The 21,090-nt window shown below is 38.1% G+C and overlaps 1 protein-coding gene across 1 annotated transcript in view; it reads left to right on the top strand.

Moving 5' to 3' along the window:
- Window positions 1–4,605, top strand: part of SMCHD1 (structural maintenance of chromosomes flexible hinge domain containing 1) — a 67,123-nt gene extending 62,518 nt beyond the window's left edge. The window contains exons 45-48 of the mRNA XM_066329533.1: window positions 94–265; window positions 2,242–2,400; window positions 3,089–3,212; window positions 4,190–4,605. Coding sequence (XP_066185630.1) covers window positions 94–265; window positions 2,242–2,400; window positions 3,089–3,212; window positions 4,190–4,292 — 558 coding nt within the window. The 3' untranslated portion in view covers window positions 4,293–4,605. The remainder of the gene's footprint in view (window positions 1–93; window positions 266–2,241; window positions 2,401–3,088; window positions 3,213–4,189) is intronic.
- The last annotated feature ends 16,485 nt before the right edge of the window (window positions 4,606–21,090 follow it).

The following is a 21,090-nucleotide window of genomic DNA, read 5'->3' as shown; positions in this document are numbered from 1 at the left end:
AAAGTTGCATTGCAGTTGAAAAATACAAAGGTTCTGAAAACCTGGATTTTCTGTGGAGTTACTAATTAATTACCAATTTTTATACCTGTGCAGGTTGTAAAAATTACACACTGCCCTACCTTGCTAACTCGGGAAGGAGACAGGATTCGCAGCAATGGAAAATTTGGAGGCCTGCAGAATAAAGCTCCTCCAATGGACAAACTCAGAGGAATGGTATTTGGAGCACCAATGCCAAAACTTTACTCTACTTTCTCTGCACAGATAGGTGGGTTAATGAAGTCATAAAAATACAAAACTTACAAAATTATATTGGTTGTCTATGTTTTTAATTCTCTGATGTAATACAGAAAGGAAGACTTCAATTTAGCATAAAGTTATTTTAAGAAGTAGGAGCTGTACAGTGTTCTGTTTATAAATTTGCCTTTTCTGAAAAGATTATAGCTATTACATTTTCTGAAATACAAAAATAATAATAATGAGATCATTCCCTTTTTTCTTAGTCTTATGAAAAAAGGAATATAAGCAGTAATAATCATTCAAACAGCCAGCCTGAGAAGCTTTAGCTGATTGCACTCCAGCATCACTGAAAAACAAGTGTTAGGTCTTTCTACTCTGGAAACACCATTATCAATTTAGAATTTCTTATGTGCAAGTGAGCTCTATGAAACAATGGTAGAAAAATTCTTCCGTGTTCTCAAGAGAGAATACCTCATAAGCTAACCTGTTGCCTGTGGGATCACTTCCATTTCTTTATGTGCTTAGATTCTTCATTTTGGAATAAAGATTAGAAATTAAGGTGGAAGATGCAGTTTCTGACACATAACACCTGACCTGACTGATGGGTAAAATGATGAAAAGTCTTACTTACAAACAGGATTGTTTTTAAATACTTAATTTTAAAAAGAAAGGACATGAGGTTTATCCCTGACAGTTTATCCATGACAGTGCAATGGAGAGGTGTGGGGAGAGAACACATGTACCTATTAAAGTATTCTTATATATGAGCAAACTACTTAGCACTGACCAATTGAGTAGGGAGAAAAAATAAGGACTAAAAAGATCTTTCCTTGGCATTTCAGTAGAAGATATATTACGTGTAGGAAAAACACAGTAAGCATGTCAGTTATAGACCAAAATACACTGGGTTAATCGCACTTTGTCTATCATCAATTGTTTTCAATTGTTCAAAGGTTTTCAATTGTTGAACTCAGTTATTACCCAATACAAATTAAATTGGAATTTTCTGTAATTCGGTACTGGGACAATCATGATACAAGAAAAGGGTATGTTTTAATTTCACTTAGATAGGTACTAGACATTTAAAGGAAAATCATAGTAAAATTCCACTTAAAGGACAGCATCTCATTACACAGGGCTTGTTTTGAACTTAATTTTACACTTAGCATTAGTTCTGACATGCTCTTTCAATGTTGGTAGGATAAAAATTTCTTAATGTGTTATTTCACTGGCAAGGTACTTATAAAGTAAGCTGTACTAAGAGTTTGCAGTGCCTTTTGTCACTCTGCAGCAGCTCTGTGTGTGAGATCTTTCACCACATGGCAAACCTAAGGTCATTTAGTGTTTAGTTAAGCTTTGTGCAAGATACCTCATACCTCAAAGTAAAGTGATTAAATCCAGGCTAACATACTTGAACCCTTCCTTTATTACTTGACATATTTTTTCAAGGCCTGGATGTGGAAAAATTTTTTTGTCTTGTATGTTTAAAGAGGAAAAAGGATTGTCAACAAAAGACGCCTTTGTTTATCTCAGTCTACTTGATTAGATTTCCACAGGGACAGAGTGAAACTCAGTAAATGTTCACTTGGTCCACAAGGTGGAATACAATCCAAGTAAGTAATACAAGCTTCTGCTTTGTAGCACTGAGAACACAACATGCTACAAGCACTTAATGTCACCAGAGGTAGAGAATTTCACTTGGAGCCCACAGGCAACAAAATGTACAGCGATACCAGTCTCCCACATCGTTTTCAGAGCTTGCAGGTACTTCACTGTCATCTAAGATGTGGACTCAAAAAAAAGAGGAGTCAAAATATTGGATATTATTTTTTTTAGTCATTTTAATAACAGCCACCAATCCACAAGTTTGGATGTCTTTTTAAGTAATGTTTTTGAAAGATGTTTTCTTGTGGATTTATACATTGCTTAGGTTGTATTGGTAGCATTTAAATCCAGAATGGTCATTTACTTACTGTTTCATGATTTATTTTATTCTTCAATTAGATCTTCTTCAGCAATACCGTGCAGCAGTGATTAAACTTGATAATGTGAATAAGGACCTTGATTTACATATGCAGTCACTGAATACTCCAGAAATGCAAAAGAAAAAACAAGAACTTGCTGAACAAGAGAAAAGCCTCAAGCTAGTAAAACAAAAATTGGGTAGGTTATTGTATTGTAATTTTGGTGTCCTATAGGAGGAGAACAGTTAACTGCAACCAGATGTATTCTGCTCTTACAAACTATGAATGAAAATTGTGAACATTAACTAATAGCTTAGAGATGTCATATTGTAAGGAAAGAATAGAAAAACTCTATGTAGTAGTATGATGGTCTGGATATTGCCTAGAGCAGCACTGCCCTGTATTGTGTTCAGATAATAAGAATGTGGTCAATCCGTGTCCTGTGAGCATGAAACTATGATCTCACTAATAAGAGATTATATAACTGTTAGTTGGCTGGCCCTGTGCTACAGAACATTGGCAGGCTTTTGGAAAGGACTGTGGAGTAAAGACCTGAATTGCATTTGCTAAGGAAACACAATCAAAACATTGTGCTATAAAAAGAAACACCCTGCAGTCTGCAAGGATTGTCCATCTGAGTTACAAGGGGTTTTTTATGTCAATATCAAATAATGTTTAGAAAATCGGCATTTACTCTTTGACAGTTATAAAGAAAGCAAATAGTTTTAACTATCACCTTTGAACTCTGTTTCAGATATAAGGTAACCATAAAATTTATGACATTTCTAAAGTCTTACTTCAAAGGTTTAACTGTTGTTATAGGGCCCATTTATAACCAGCAAGTTTAATTTTTCTGTTATTGGTTCTTTCTTGTAACTGTTTCATAGGTATGACTCCTGCTTTATCAGATAAAGGTGCTGAATCATTGCTTCAGCCTATAATGTTAGATATATCTGACACCCCCATTCCTCCCAAAAGAATAAAAAGAGATACAGTGAAAAAATTGTATAGGTAAGTAATTTCTGAATCTAGTCATTATTTTCCCATAATCTAAATTCAAAACAAAAACTGGTTTATTCTGCATATTTTTAAAATTCATATTTGTATTCAATAAGCAACAATGAACAGAGCTTGCATAAAGCTGAATCTCAACATAATTTTTAATTTCTTTAAAGTTTCAGATGTTATTTAAGCCTCATATAAAGATTTGCTTACTAATTCTAATTCTGTTTCTCTTTATGAACTGATTGATTGGCATCTTTTGTGCATCACATTCCCCATATTTTCTGGTATATTCCATACTGTTACACCCAGAACTATTTGAGATAGTCTAAAACCCTTAAGGTCTGCTGTCAAATAGTGGATAGATGAACACAACTGTTCATCTAAGAAATAATTGTTCTTATGGAATAGAATCGTTCTTACACTGTTTTTTCTAAGTAACTATCTGAGGTGAACTGGTGGTAAAGTGTTTAACACAGTTATCTCTTTATCTGTGTATGTGTTCTCATTCCCTCTTTGCTGATGAGCATTTGAACACACACACACACACACAAATTTGGGAAATCTGTATGTCTGTATCTTTAAAGTGACATGAAACTGCCATTTCTCATGTTCCTCCTCATGACTACATCATTGTCTTTGAACTATAGTCATTTTTCTGAGATTATATAAATCTTACCCAGTAGTGTTCCGTGAATCTCAGAACAAGTGTTCACTACATTACTATGTCTCATTATTTTTTATACTTGTTAGTATTTTAATTTTTTCTACATATAAAACTAAAGTGGTTATGTAGTTAAATTATTAATATTAGCCTGATTTTAACAAAATAAATACATTAATAAGAAGCTGTGTACAAATATGGGGTTTATATTGTTTATACTTGTGGGAACTCGATGCTATATATATAAAAAGATATAAATATATAACATATATTTATAAAAGAAAAGCTTTGTTTACAAGCCATTGTGCTATGTTTTGTTTAGCTCAGAAGATTGGATCTCCTCTCCTGCAAAGCAGCAGCAACAGCAAGTGCTGCAAATGGCCCCTTCAGAACTTAATGGAACTCCACGAAAAAGAAAGGCATAGAGATCAGACTTGCTGGGAAAAGCTGTGTATTGAAAATGTTAATACATTCAGTTAAAGGAAATACTTGTGATATTACCATTACTCTGAAGATTTTTATACTGATAGAAGATATAAATGTATTTCAGTTAGTAGGAACAAAAGTTTAAGTATTTAGCATTGATAGCTCAATTTTTGTATAGGTATTTTCATTTCTAAAAGCTTTCAGAGTTTTTATGTTCATGTGTGAAAAAAAGTTAAAAATATATTCTTTTTTATTTATGAAGAAAAGACGTTTTCAATAAAACTGCTTCAGTACAAAGCACTGACAGTACAATCACTTGTGTCATAGATTGTGTCATGAAATGAGATTTTAATTTAAAAAGCATCCCAAACTGTCTTGAGGAAGACAGTCAAAGGTCATCTTTAGTCATCTGCATTGTAAAGATTTTAGTGATGAAAAGGGCAGAGAAGGACCAGACATGATTAAAGATAAAAATTCAGCCAAGGTCAGAGCAAGCTGGAAACAGACTTGATTGAAAGAAAAAGATAGGGCAAGAGTAGGAAGCTAAACTTGAAAACTATAAAACTATTAGTTGAAACCCTGTGAATAATATAGGAGGCGGTGTTCAGGGGGGTGGATGTGTGGGTTCACATCTGCCTCAAAGAATTTCTGCCTAGGAGTGAATGTTGACACCAAATCTACTGATCTGTACTCTGAGCAACATGCATTTTATATACATACTCCTTTTCTGGAAAAGGACTTTAAACTTAAAAAGGCATGGTGGCCTCCTGCTAGAAGTTTTGGAATGCTGATCACTGGTGCACATCTCAGTGACAGTTCTAATAAAATGAAATTTCTCCAGACTAAGGAGAAATACAGCAGTGTAATTTGTGGTTGAAGGTTTTCCAGAGCTTCATATTTTAAAGATAGGTTAAACATCAAATTGTCCTACTCTTAAAGAAAATAAATATATTCATGTATAACATGTAACACTAGCAAGAAACTAAGCTAGCCCTACCTCAGTCCTTTTTCCTGTTTTTCTCTCTAAATTTAGACATCAACAGTTGAATCAGGCAGCTGTCATGACAGGTTTGCCATGTAATGATGTGTCCCACTACACCAAGTTACTTGATAGTAAATGCATTCTAAGTTACTTCTTTTAAATGCATTTCTTTTAATTCTTATATCTGCCTTGTCTCAGCCTCCAGCCTCTGGATAACCTTGAATCTTATTAGATTAAATATGTGTTCCAGCAGAAATGTTTCCTTTTGGAATTCATCTCCTGTCCTTGGTAGTCAGTGTAGGCATATCATGTGATTTATCTCCCTGGTGGAAGAGGCAAACAGAAAATTAAGGATGGTTTCCAGCATTGTACAATAGCTATCAGGGGTTTCAGGAAATTTCACCAGGGAACTTGCAGGATTTTCCAGCAGAGTGATGGCAAGTTATTACAGTGCAAGCTGTTGAGGGCAGCTAATTTGGTCATGACAACAAATTGGAGCCCTGAAGGGAAGTGTCAGATTTTTTCCTTTATCCACTCTTTACTCTGTAACAGACAAGAGCAGGGACCTCAGCCATGTGTTGTCCTCACTGATTTCGTGAGGCGCTGGTGGAAATCCACACAGGAAACTGGGAGAAGGTGGTTGCGGTTTTGGTCTGGGCCTGCTTTTAACTAGCACCCAGGGCTGCAGACTGTGTGTCAGGTGAGTGGGGATGGATACTCCATGTAACCTGTGGGGTAGGTTGGATGACGAGGCCTTGCTGCCAAACCACACTTGGGGTGTTACAGCCCCGCCATCAGTATCGTGGCCCCGACTGTACATCTCTACAATCCCACTACCACCGGTACTTCTCTGGCCATGTGTCTCATCTGGGACTTCCTCTGCCTCCTCCAGGGCCAAAGTCCCCTTGTCAGCCAGGGCTGCAGTTCAGGGAAAGAGCAGTCAGAGGGAAGGAGGAAAGGATGATGGCCAGGAGAGCAAAAGGGAGGCAGGGAACCACTGCAGGATGTTGCCATGTTACTGCTACAGCAGTGGCCTGGATGAAAAACACACACATTCCAAATGTCCACTGAGATACTGTGAGTAACTACTGGAAGTTTTCTGCTGAAGTCACCAGAGTAGGTGCATATTTGATTAAGTTAGCTTTATGTTGCTATCCTGAACTCCATTTCAGCTAAGTTAATACTTCAGTTAGTCATAATGGGAAAAGAGAGGTAAGTTGCTTGCTTTTAACAGCAAAGGTATCGGCTGTTCTAAACACTTTGATGATGATAGTACATTGCTGGGGTTGTGGTAGTGTCATTTTGTTGATACTTAAAACATTGTCAATGAACTGTCATTAAAACATTGTCTGGCTTCATGCACCAACATTTTCTCCCAAAAAATTCTGCTCCCAAATTGTACAGTTTAGGTGTTTAAATATTTAGGAAACATAACTCGTTAAAGTTGCATTTCATGATCACAGAGCAAGGACAGGTAGCCATGACAGACCAGATCTGCAGTAAATCCTTCTCACCTGCCAGAATGCAGTAGACCATTGGAGAAGCCCAAATCACTTTTAATATTTCTTTTTTAAAAGTCAGTTTGCTTATTATCTAGGAACTAGAACATGTCTTACTGATGGTAGCAGTACTAATATCAGTAGAAAACAGCTATTTGCCTGCCTTTCTGCCTGTGACTAGACAGGGTCTATCCAGGAATTTTGACATTCCTGCCATACCAGATCATCTCTCCATAGGAACAAGCATCCTTTCAGTTTCATAAATGTATGGACATGTATGTGCATGCACACGCCAAGTTATATATGTACATGTGTACATATAGTCCTCTATTCCATATTTCCATAGACAAGCTCTTCCACACCCACTGTGACTGTGGAAAAATTCCAAGAGAGCTACTGTGGTGACTAGATGTGCTTTAGCTTCTTCTATCCACTATCTCTGCCTCTGGTAAGTCTTCTGTGCTATGAAATGGTTCTAAGAGCAGAGTAGCCCTAGCTTTAGCAAAGAAAACTGACTTCAGAAAAGTGTGCATGTAAACTAATTGAATATAATTTTATTTTAAACCAGCCTACATATATAAAACTAAGGAAAATTATCAGTTATTAGAGGAAAAAAAATAGCACTTGCAATTTGTAAGTATGTAAATTCCACAAAATTTACAATATATGTTAATGGATTCTTACTGCTCTTCTGAGCTTTTATAGGACTCAGTATTTATGAGGGCTCAAAAGAAATCTCCAGTCATTACTTTGGGGGTTATTATTTTATAATAATAAAAATATTATTTTGCTCTTTATGATTACACTATTTAGGCCGTGATTATATGCACACCATCAAGCACAGGTAAACTTTGCAAGAGAAATGGGCCACTAAGACTTTCCTTCAAAAAATTGAAAATATTTTATGTAACAGCAGAACTATGTGTTTTGCAGTCTTACCTAGGAACAAAATATGATTTTTTTAATAATATAGCCCAAGAATCTTTGCCTAAATCATATAGTATTCACCCTTTTTAGAAAATATATGTTGCTTTCTAGTTAAAAGACATTTAGTGGGCTCTCATTTCTTATTATTCACTCCCTCTTTATCCCTCATGCTGGAACTTTGGTAAATCAATTAAACCATGTCATGCAGCAAATATTGCAGTCAAGGCTAATTTCAAGAACAGAAAAATTATTTTATTTTTCCCCAGTGTACTTAAAAGTTTCAAAAAATAATGAACCAACTAACTGCAGCAACCTCTGATTCATCACTTTTCACAAAAAAAAATAGGTAGATTACAAAGTTACTGAATAAAAAACTGAGGTATTGAATTAAAAGTTGCTGCTACTTTGTTTAATGGAAAATGGGAATGATCCCAAAAAAATTAGAAGTTAACTTTCCCCAGTAAAAGCTAGTGAAAACAAATGTTTCATATTAAATACATCTCCTGCTTTTAGCATGTTCTTATAAACAAAATATAATAGAGAAATGACATGGCAATGTCATAAAATTAGTAGCTAAAGACTGCCTTATAAGAAAAGGGAAGGTGGACTGTCTTACAAAGAGCCTGTCTTTGTAACTAAGGGTCTCTTAGCACGTGCATGCTTCTGTGTGGTGGTATAATATTAACCTAAGCTCACTGCTTCAGAAGATACAGATCAAAGGTCCAGCTCTGCTCAAACTGGAAGGGCTGGTTGAGCAAGAGGAAGATTCATGACAGCCTGAGGAATGCAGTGAAAAGAATTATTCTGAAACAATGGAGGAGGCCATTCTGCAAGTTGCTCAAGAGTTTCTTTTCTTCAGCAGTCCCGGGGCAATTCTAGGACAGAGACTGTCCTGTGAAAAGTGAGAAAGGATGGTTAGAAATCCTCTGAATACTAAAGACTTCTGGCAGAAGCAGCCATGAGAGTAGATTTGGTAATGCCTGCCAGAGCGAACTCAGCAGTGATGGGAAGTCAAAGCAGAACTGCTGAAGTGGAAGCGCACTGAGGGCTGGGTCACACGTGAGAGGCCTCACATGCTGAAGATGAGCCTGCCTCTGTTGCCAGTGATAATTTTGGCAGATAAATAGCTTATAGAGAGCTGCCTTCAGCATAGCAACTTCATCTTGCATTATTGATACCTGAACTGACCTGAGGCATACAGCACAGCCGGTGGAGTCAAACTGCTGCAGCAGCACGGCAAAAATGAGACTGGTGGGATCACTTAGTGAGTTTGGTGTGTTGCTGTTGCAGTGTGGTGTTGCACAGACATGTGCAAGCTTGCAACTAATCATGTCCTTCACTGGCATTTTAACCACAGTTTTGAAGTTTGTAAGTACATTCCAAGTGGACAGCCTTTGGATGCCAAAGGCAGTTTATTGTCATGCAGAGCTTGAAAGTAAAAAGTCCCTCTGAAAGTGGGTGGTCGGACCAAGACTGACTTATCCAGTTGGTCTCTTGATGGAGATTATATCTACCTCCAGAACTGAGTCCATGTCAGAGCATCCGAACTGTACAAGATCTGACCATTCTTGTCCTCCTTCCTCTGGAAACAAGACATTGGGAGGCCAGACACAGTGCTGTGCTTGTCCTGCTCAAAGCCAAAAGGGTCTTTACTTCTTCCTCTTAACTGTTCCTGGAATAAGCTTCTGATGCTGGTAGAGTCTCGCCACCCTACTAATCTTTAGCACCCTCCTATGCCAAGATAAACAAGACTCAAAGATAAACAAGAGTCCCCAGAAAAGTCTGAATAGAGGAGTGAAGGGTAGGGAAGGGGGAAGTGTGGAAGCAATAAGAGCATAAGGAATCAGACATCTTTGGCTTTGAAATTTGGGTCTGAAATTTCACATCTCCCAAAAGGAGGCCTCAGAGTTTGTTAGACCTCTGTCATTGGATGCTTCCAAGACTGAAGCAGTTTGGGATTAGATGTGAACCAGCCACGGGGGCTACTGGCACATGACTTGAGAGCCCCTGGAAGACTCTGAAGTGTGATAAGAGTACCCTACAATTGGATGCTGATGGCACAGGGAAGATGAGCAGAAAAATGGAAACTGCTGGAGTTCCCAAAAATGGAATACCAAGTATGCAAGGAGTAGCAGGAGAGCTGAGCCATCTATCAGGAGAGATGGACACATCTATCAACATAAGAATGAGAGATTTATGGCAGATTTACAGATGGTCTCACCAGTGCAAATCTTAAAGCCTATTTCTGTTTCCACGCTGACAGGTAGGCATGGATTCAGGATTCTATTGAATATACATGATAAAACATCTTTGCAGTGGACTTGAAACTTATGCCAAATACCCTGTTCCAAAAGATTTTAAGGGTCACTTTTCCTCACCATTGTTATCAGGTAACTTCCCTGGGTTGGTGAAAGGTCATGAAAGCAGAACCAACTTTTAAAAAAAGGGTTTGGTGCTTTAAAAAGCCCTATTTTTCTTGTGGGAAGGAAAGCACTCTGAATTTTTTAGATTTTCCTTGTGAGGTATTTTGTGGCTCCCAGAGCCATCTAATTCCCAGTTACCCAACCACCCACTGAATCACAGCATGGGAACATGTGTTCTAGGCTATGAAGGCCTGAGTCATTTTTGATGTTAATATTTCTTAAGTATTCGTATTTTCTAGAAAAAGAAGCAGGCTTGGATATACACAAGCCTGCTATACATAAGATTTACATATAAAATGCCAAGTATTCTGAAGAATAGTTGCTCCTTATATATTGATATGCTGATTCTTAAATGCCATAAATAAATTTTAAATGTTTGTTTTACATTTTTTTTCCTGAACAGCTCTACTTTCCCTTATCTTAGAATTGTAATATTTACCACTTCTGGTGTTAAGAAAGATTGGAGACATTATTTTAACCAAATGTGTTGAAGTGCAAATAACAAGTGAACTTTTGAACTCTCTTGCATTCTCTAAGGATCTGGAGGGGTCTCTGCCAGGCTTGGAGAAAGAGCTGAACATGGATACTTTTGTTAGAATTTTGGCAAATAGAATAATCTGGAATTAGCATGGTTTATGCAGATTCCAGCTTATCACTTCAAACTAGATTTCTCTTTAATAAGAGTTACTCAGTTTCTCTTATGAAGGGTTTCCTGTATGTAAGAGGGTAATTGTGGCCCTGTGTCAAATGCATGATAGCATTATCAAAATAGAGGAATTTGGGGTCAAAGAGTTTGCTGGTTAGCTTTGTTGCCAAGACGGACTGTTCCAGATCCTTATAAAGACATGCTGACACATCAGTGTGGTGTGTCAAGGACCTGATGATATGGAACATTTTCCATAACACCACTTCAAATGTGAGCCTTTCCTTTGTTGAAAAACTCTCCTGCATGTGGAGCGATTGCATGCAAAAAATAATAATGACAAATATGCCATCCTAGGGGGGAGAAGGGGAGGAGGCAAGAAGTGGAAAGAAATTTGGGCTCTTTTTCCTGAGTTGGAAAAGCACACAGCATTCAGCATTCTGGAAAAAAAATGTATTTGGGAATCAGTTTAGTAATTTTACCTGGTTCTCTTTTTCTCAGTTTTCAGATGTTTCAACATCACAGCTATCACTTTTAAGTCTGTTCTGTCTTTGGAATACGTTTGCCACATTTTTTATGGACAACTGTATATCTGCCTCCACTCTTTCCAGTTCTTCTGATTCCTGGGAAAGAGGGAAATTTGTGAGAACATTCCTCAGGTTTTAGGCAATGCCAGTTATTGCTTTTGGAACACTTTGACAAAGCAACTACATAGAGAGATACAGAAGTAGTCAAATCCTGTTCAGATTTTCACTTAGGTGAAAAATAAATAATGCCATCTCAGAACCCATAACATACAGAACTTTCATCTGTATTATTTCCCCCTATCTTTCCAAAAACAACTTCCTGTCCACTTACCTTTTTAAAAGCAACTGTCTTCTATATATACTATATAAATTTAGTAAAGATTGAGAAAGATTTGTGAGTAGTAAATGTAAGCTTCTCAAATAAATAAGGAAAACTGGACTCTCTAGTATGAAAAAAAAAAAGAGTTATCAGATTATCTTTGCCAAGGATCTGAAACTCTTCGAAGATGAAATGCTGGATGTCACTTAGTAAGATTTTTTTTTTCCTTCCTAAAATTCAGGTTAAGTCAGCTGGTATAAATTTCTCTAGGATGTTAAATAAAGACGACTAAATAGGATTCATTGCTGTAAGCAGAGAAGCAGTAGACTTCTGTGCAAGCTGCTGGCTATTTTGTACTGCTGGACATGAAGCTACTGGATTGCCGCCCTTAGAACACAACATTGTGGCTCTTTCAGTATCCATTTGTGTACACGATGGTGATGGCAAGTAAATTTGATCTGCTCATCATTGACTGTTAGAGCAGCAAAATCTGATTGCTTTGGATGGTATAACTTCTCATTTTTCACAAAGTTAAGTTTTGATAACCAAATGCTTTCTCCCTTTGTTTAATATATCAGAAAAAGATCCAAAGTTCCAATGATGACTAGAGAGCAGCTACATATGGGTCTTACCATTTTTAACAGTCTAATCCTGTACTACACTGGATAAAAGACTTACTCATAGGCAGAAGCCATCATTCATTTAAATGTGTACAGTTTTGACTGCTTCAAACATCTGTGTTTGCAGCAGCAGCAGGAACCTGCAGAGGCCCTGTACCTTCAAAAGGCCCAGGCCAATCTTGCCCTTAACAGCGGTGAGGTTTTGCGTAAAATGTTTTGTAACCACTTTTTGCCAATTGAAAAACAGGACCAGACCCTAGAGACAGTCTGTAGAAAAGGACTGTCTTGTTCCCACCCCTAGATGTTGTGTCCAACCTATGTTGCAATGTTTGGCTGTGGACTTCTGCTTTTTTTTTTTTTTTTTTTTTTTTTTTTTTTAACTGCCTGAATACAAAAGACTATATCCCTGCAAAGGATCTAGTCTTGAATTTTAAGCTCGCTCCTCACATTTAAATTGCTAAAGCCTGGAAAAAATTATCAACACTTACGTGTCTCACAAGGGTTTTTTGCAAGTCACCAAGAAATGAGTCAGGCATGAAGTGCTGTCTGTAGGTTGAGAGGGTGACTGAAATGCAAATACCCAGTTACCACAGACAGAACTGAGGGGAAGGAAGGAAAGAGTCTCACACCAGTAACTCAATCCCAAAAAATGACCCTTACCAGAGAAAGCTACCCCACAAGGAAAACAAAATAAAGTAATTGTAAAGCAAGGCTAATAAAAGAGTAAAGAACTCTGATTCCATAACTGTATAAAGAATCTAAAAATAAACAAATTAAAGTCATTGTTGCCTTTCAATATAGCAAATAGTGCTTTAGGTAATCTGTGTTGCCAACTCCAGACAGCAGCTCCAGAGGACTGCTGAGAGTCAGAAGCAGTTGGACAAAGACAGTGAATTACTGCAAAGCTCTAACAATAAAAAAAAAAAAAATCTAAAAATCAGGAGACTGACTTAAAAGTCAGATTTGAAAATGATACCGTTATATGTACTTTCCTTTTTGTTTCTGAGCCTGTAGGATGGGTTTGAGTCAAATTTTCAAATTACTCTCTGCAATGGAATGCCAGAACTAACTTTCTCTTGCAATACAATCTGAAACACTCAAATCGTGCTGGAATTCCAGGAACTGGAGCTGAAATGAAAAAGCAAAATGTAGATGCTGCAATACTAAAAAAAAAAATCTTAGGACAAATGAAGCATAGTAGATAGAGAAATTATTTTTTCTGCCTCAGTTTTTAAAGAGAATACTGATGTAACAAAATACATCCTGTAATCTAACAATGATAAGTCATTCCTTCTCCATCGAGATTTCACTGTTGTAAAGTCTACTGAACTGAGCAGACCTCTCTAGGAAAAAAGGTCTTGGGAGTATTCCCATTTTTTTCAAGGGAAAAAGGACAACTCATGCATGAGGCAGTGGAGTTTTTGGCTGTCTCAGGATACACTCAGTGAAGTGGCTCTTTGTGAGTTATCTAAATCTCTCCAGTTACACACAGCTGATATTTCTAGACATTTGGCTTAATGTTTCTCCTTTGGATATAAATGTCTTCTCTGTGAAGAAGAACTGTCCCCATAACTTGTGTTAATCTGCAGCACTACACTATTTGCAGTGAAATTACAGTGTAATAATTTGCAGTGGCATCCCTGACCTCCAATTAGGAAATGTCCTACTGTGCTTCAGGCAATTTATTTTCTCCTAGCACAGTTTAAAAATATGTTTACAGTCACAGCTTCTGTGATATTATTTCTCTATCTAATGACAAACTTTAGGGAACAGTAGGAATGAACTGGTGAGATTTACTAATTGAATGTTTGTCTTCAAGTGGCCTGTTGTTGGTAACACTGTAAAACTGTTCAAACTGAATGTGTAGACTGACAAGAAGCAAGGCAGATTCTTAAAGGTTGTCCTATTTCTCCAAAATCAAAACTAAAAGGAGCAAAACAGTAGCCAATTTATTTCTAAACAGCAATGACAAATATAGGCTTTTCATTTCTCCCAGAAAGAGAAACACAAAGCAAAAGGAAAGACCAAAAACCCCCTGCTCCTTTTCTGCATTCTCCCCACTCCCTCCCCCTCCATCCTAACCTCAGCTGCCCTGCAACACTTAGTGTGGGTGCTGTTATTACTGGAGTACAGGAATTTTCATCTGGTACAGTTTAACCACTTCCCAAATTAAAACAGGCTATCTCAGCATATGCACAATAACCTGTATCTACAGACCTTTTTCTGGCTTTAGCACTGTTGGTGTAATTGGAGTGGCAAAATTCCCTGTAGAGACCAGGTCTCAGCACAAAGCTTGAGACTGTGACACTGAAGACAACAGAGCTCTGATTCTGTTCATATACTCTAGCATCACTGACAGGTACCTAAAAAAAATTTATCCTTAATCATTCCTCATCCTAGAGCAGAAATGACTCCATGTTCTTCTGTAAATGGCTAAAAGGAAGAAAGAGAAAAGCCCAACACCAACAGGAGCAGAGTACCAACAATTCCTGACAGAGTTCATCCTAAAGTTTAGATTTAATTTTAACTGTCATAAAAAAAATATTTTAAATAACATTCTACAAGCCTGAAATTCTGTGCTTGTTAAAGTGAATGCTGTAAATAATGCCAGATGCCCTGAACTGAGTCCATGACTGAGTTCATTCTTGAACATATGCTCCTATACATAAATTCTTCATATTTGGTGTTCACTGAAGTAAATTCTGAAACCACGAGTTCATTTTACCACTACTGCATACAGTCTTGTCCAGTGGAAGTATTAGTGTCATTTGATCCACCAGTTCTCAGTCCCCCACACAGGGAACACACCAGTAACATTCATCTTTAACTTCTTCCCCCTGTAGCCAGGGCTTTTCCAAGAGGATATAAAACCACACCCTCTTTTGGCAACAGACATTTCCTTTTAACAATAAAAGACAAATTAAGGAGAATACAAGTCCATGGTTGATCAAGAACACTCGTCTGTACAGCCTGCAGCAGGAAGGATGCTGAAGTGTAAGATGTGTCTGGAAGAATCAGAGGAAATGGTGTCACCATCCTCACCAGGAGGTTTTGATCTCAGGTGGGAAAAAGGAAATTCAAGACTAATCTGGACTCATCTCATAGACAACTTCAGGATACTGCTGAAACCTCTGAGATGTTCTAAATTCTGAATATTTACCAGTTTACATAAACACTCAGTTAACTGAAGGATATTATGATACAGAATCGAAATGTCATGGTGAGTGAATTTAAAAGCATATTTAAATACTCTGCACTGTCTACCAATTGTAATTCATGACATGGCTACTGCTCAATAGAAGGCATGTATTTAAATCTACCTAGTTTCTCCCAGTACTGGAAAGAAAAAATCAACAAGGCCATTGTCTGTGGAAAACATTTCTGTACTTCCCTGTACTCCAAAGACTTTGCTACCCAAGTAATGGAATTACTTTAAACCAGCACATCTGAAAACAGAGTATTTGGTGTTTTTAAATAAACTACTGATCCTTGCCTGAGATTTTCAAGACAAGGCAGCAGAATGAGGCAGAAAGTGCACAGAGATGACACCCAGTGATGTTATCCAGCAGAGGTTTGACCGAAACGAATCTTGGGTGCTTAATTCCTAGTTTTCACATAGATGAGGGCTGTTGATTCCCATTGACATTGGTGGGAGTGAAGTACTTACCTAATTTGAGTACGTTGCCCTCAGCTCATTTAGATTTCTTAACTGATCAAACCAGAGCATTGCTATCACTAGTTTACTTATTTGCAGCCCTGAGAAATCCAATCAGGTTTGCAATCTGATTAATACACAGTTGGACACACAATTAGGATGCAATGCAAAACATTTATCAAGAAAAATTTCTTGTAAAACCTGTATAATAAACAAAGGTAATTATCAAGTAAATTTTTTGAATGTAAAATAGATAAGAATCAGAAGAAACATAGAGAAGGCTTCCTTCATTTTTTTCATTGGGAAATAATTAAGCCAGGAGTTATTTTTTCCAAGGAAGCAAGACTGATGTTGTGAATCACAGTATTAGGTCTTACCAACAATAAAGAATTTCCGCTCTTGTTTTCAGGAAGACCTTCTTACTTTAATTTTAAGTGGACTGACAGCATTTTTAATCAATTCCTTTAAATAAAACAACAGTTATTATGCCTAAAATGAGATTATAATGTCTGCATAGAAACTTGCCCTGTTGTAGTTAGACTCACATAACTTTCTTGCTTAGTTCAAACTCCAGGAACTTCAGCAAGAGAGTGACTGGATGAACTGATAAACAAGGATTTCAAGCTTCAGAATAATGTTATTTTCTATCAAGAGCAATGTAATAGTTTAAAAATCTGCTGACAACTTTGTCCCAAACACTGCAAAGCCATGTGCCACTCCCTTGCTCTCCATTCCAGCTCATCTTTAAAGTATCATGAAAGCTGGAATCTGTCACTTTCAATCAGAGAGCAGCATGTTGAGAAGGGCAGTGCATGCTGTGAAACTTTGGAAGCTGCCCTGTACCACAGGAGGAAAGGACTGCACAGTAATTAATGCCCTCAGTTTTATTCTTTATTCTGAAATATTGCACTTCCATCAAAAGTGAAATACCAAAATAAGTATGACAACTCTTCATTTCATAAGAAGCAAGATTCAAATAAACTCTTTACAGCAAGGGTAGAGTGCATAGTTTAAGGCTCAGCCTTTCAAATACATTTCGGCAATTTGCCTGCCAGTTTTTGAAGAGCCTGTGCACATGTAGCAACTGTAGTTTTGTACAAACCAGCTTTGTCCTACTGTATGTGCAGGTTAGAGAAGCAGTAGCTGTGGAAAGAACAAAAGAACATTGTGCATCTTCTCCCTTGAAGTCACCTGGCAATTTCACTGAATCAAAGATAAGCTGACACAAAAGAGATCTCTTCCCCCTACCTCCTCTACCCTCTCACCAACATCCCATCTGCCAAGAAATGCCAATCTCCTCTGATTTTATTCCAGTACTCATTAACTTCTTCACCCCTTACACGTGTTAGCCAGTCTTGGGCTCTTCACTAAAAGATATTGTGGAGCAATAAAATGTTTTCTTCTGATTGTCATCCAATATTGAATGTCCAGGCTTGCTGTGCTCAGAAAACCATGGTAACAGTGGGTGCTATGTCAGCCAGTCCTCTCATGTTATATAATAAGTGATATAAGAGAGCACTTATCTTTTGTATGGGAGGAGTGCAGACCTTAATCCCACTATTTCTTTAGGCGTCACAACCCTTCAATATGAAGTAGACAGGCTGCTCCACAAGTGTGGCATACTTGAGGTTTACCGTGCTCCTCCAGCCCTCAGATCATTCTTCCAGGTTAATAATGTAGTTTGATCTCTTCTGTCCCACTCTCGGGCCTTGGACAGATGCAAAGGTGTGCTGAGAGCTGCTCCCAGGGAACAGTCTTTGTTTCTTTTGTTCTCCAGCTGAAACATACCTGTGACAATAAAAAGCATCAGTTTCAACACAAACACTTGATGCATGCTGCCACTAGGCAATGTTTGGGCTCTTTGTACTACACCGATTTATTTTTCTGTTTAAATAAATGAAATTAGCACAAATGTTTTTCCCCAAAAAAGGAAATACCACCAGGGAAGAAAGGCAGGATTTGTCAGGTTGCCCACCCACACACTGAAACATCCCCAACACCACACTGCCAGTGCCTAGATAGGCAAATATGGCACTTCAGAAAGGAGATGTAGCTGAGAACTGGTTGGAACCACATGGGCTGTTTTACTGCATACTCCAGAGTTCCTAGAATGGTCTCTGCTTTTGTTGTGGGATGAACAAAATCCTTGTGGTTGTGTAACTGTTATTGCTCTCCAGTTAACAGAAAACCAAAGTACTCTGCCCTCCCTTCTGTCATTTATTTATTGATTTATTCCTGACTAGTGCTCCTTCGATTTCAATCTAATTTAAAGTGTTTATACAGAGTAATTTTATTAACATCTGTTATTTACTTTTCATTCAGTCATTAATTTTCATTAAACATTCAAAGCTAAATATGTGTCTGGCAGACTCAAGTGAGGTGAATACACATAAAAATTTAAAAATTGAAACCCATTTCTTCTTGTGACAGGGAACAATTTTTTAAAGAAATTACAAAGAAAGCTCATGCTTTCATCTAATAGTGGGAAAGTTGCAAAACACCCATCCTAGATTCAAGTTAGAATTTTTATGTTCATGTTAAGATTGGTATGTAATGACATATAGGCCAAATGAATGGGACAGGGCTGTATCATGTCCCTACAGAACAGGACTCAAATGCCTCTTTCCCCACAGAGTACTTTTCCTGGTGTAGCCAAGCCAGCATGCGTCATACACCTCCATCTGAGCTTTCCCCTTTTAGTCTGGAGTCTCCTACAGCTTCCTTTCAAACTTTTCTTTGTTCCCTAATACGAGTTTCCTCTTTCCAGAGGGACACTGTGACCTGCTTTGACTCATGGACTGAGTTAACACAGCACCAAATGTAAACCCAGACTACTCACAGCTGTAGGCTGGCTCCTCACGTCTGATGGCCAGTGAGAAGCACCTGAAAGACCTTCTGTGCCACAGACAAACAGTTCATTTTTTTTACTAAAGAGAAGCACCAAGGCAGCAGAAACATCTCTCTGAAAACCATTCACCTCAGGTTATTTTGGCAATGTTTTGAGGCAGTGAACCTGAAGAAAAGGAACCCAGAATCCACAAAGCAATTTGTTGATGAAATCTACATGGAAAAAAAAAAAAAAAAAAAAAAGAAAAGAGTTGATGGATAAGGGTGGTAATTTCAGAGAAAACACCATTTCCACCCCATGCACCACGCCACTACAGACACATCCGACACATTTCTCTCTTGAAGGTCTTCAGTAAATACTCTGGCAATGGTTTTGCAAATTATTCTGTTATTCTGCCCACCTGCTCTGTGCACTTTCCTGGCAGGTCCTTGCACATGGCTCTTGTTGTTTCCCCATCATTATCCTGTTATGAAGTATGAAAGTACGATAGATCTTGGCGCTAGAAACACAGCCAGACTGCTTAGTAAAGACATAAGAACTTTAAAACATTTCAAAGGATTTATGGACTCACATTGCTGAACTCGGTCTTCCAAGGATGTGTGCACTGAGCTCACCAGTCACTGAAGCTGTTCTCAGTGCACTCACAGACTAGATGCTCCATTTGTAGGGAGGGGTGCAGGGATGCTTTCCATGTACTGTAAGAATCATCTGTCTTGGGATTACTGTCAATTTTAGAGATGAGAGGACACACCACAGAAATACAAAATGTGAACATTTCTGTCTCCTTGAGAACGCGATTAACCCTCATACTTACACTGTGAAATAAAACCAGTTACACCCACAGAAAAAATGCAGCCATGCACAGAACTTGGACCACATCTTCAGCATGCACCTGAGCTGAAGATTCTCCAGGCAAAGCCCAGTTTCTGTGCTGGTCAGTGTTGATATCACACTGATAGGCCCAGTGTGAATATCAGAGGAGCTGAGATCAGCTCTATGCACCCACCCAAGTTTATCCATTTCTATTCAGCTCGACACTTGCAGCACAAGTCATCCTCTGCTGATACTCCTTACTAAGCCATCATGCAGCAACACTAAAACTTCACTCTCTGAAGCAGCACTCATATTCAAGTTCCCATAGAGCTCTAGTTTCAGGGAGAAGATGGGACTGGTCCTGCAGGATTTAGTTTTTCATTGTTATGGTTTATTTTAAATGAAACAAACTCCAAAATGCACTGCACTTTGCAGCCTTTTAAAGAAATGGCAGCAAATGCTGTGAAAGCCTTGTTTCATAATATTTACAAAGTAATTGATCCAGACAGTAAAGGGATAACTATATGTCAGAAATCAGGAGAGATTTTCTCACATAGTTCTCGAATGAACAAACATTGAGAGTCCTGATGTTGCAGGAAGCTCCTGACTAATCTGTCTTATCCATGTGGTAAGCAGGGGCTCTAACAACTCTCCTAATGGTGTCCCCATCTTATGTTTGGTCAGGCAATTGACTCTGGGGGTTCACAGGTAAGTTGGGTGCCCTCATGGCGAATCAGGTAACATCTGCTTCGTCTTCCTTCATCAAAATATAAGCTCAGTGTTAGCATATCAAAATATACTGTTGGTTCATGCTCATTTTGTTTAAATCAGCCTATTAATTTTTGTACTATGCAGTCATTCTCAAGACAGGCATGACCTCAGTCTTTCATTATTTAATGACTTTCCCTTTGTGGGACAATGTACAGCTCTTCCATGTTGCTCATCACTTTTGGAAAAGGACCAATTTCATGAGTTCTTTGGCTGAGTGAGGAGGGGGGAAAGGAGGAAAAAGCCTTCTTCACTGCTTTTTAGGGACTGAATTCTAGTCTTGCTCTCTACAGGCTTGGGAAACTCCAGATAATTTCTGCCAGCACAAATAATGAAACCTGAATTACACGCTTCTGTGAATGGGAACAGTGGCACAGGAAATCGTTTACCCCTTGAGAAGGTTAAAGCATAATTTCTTAAGACAGCCTCACCTTAAGTGAGGTGTTACCCTCTTCAAAGCACCTACAGAGCATTAGAAGGGTTTCAAGTGAAATGGGACAGATTGAAGCCCCAGCCCTCTCCTTATTTCTTTTTCTTCAGGAAAATGTTATTGACCTCTCCTCATTTAAATTGAAAATTCTGGCACTGGAGTGCCCTTGGCATCTCCACATTTCCAGTTCAAACTGGGATCAGGTCCCTGTTGTATCCCTCTTCCTCCTCTCTGGGAGAACAAGATTTTTAAGAGGAATCCTGTTGTTGCTCCATTGTTTTAAATCTTACCCCTGCTCCAATCAGTGCCATGTCCTTCCCTTTTCCTCCTCCTCTTGTTTCCC

This window comes from Sylvia atricapilla, chromosome 1, assembly GCF_009819655.1.
Source record: "Sylvia atricapilla isolate bSylAtr1 chromosome 1, bSylAtr1.pri, whole genome shotgun sequence".
Lineage (NCBI taxonomy): Eukaryota > Metazoa > Chordata > Aves > Passeriformes > Sylviidae > Sylvia > Sylvia atricapilla.
The sequence above is the reverse complement of the archived record's forward strand: the minus strand, read 5'-3'. Positions and strand labels throughout refer to the sequence as shown.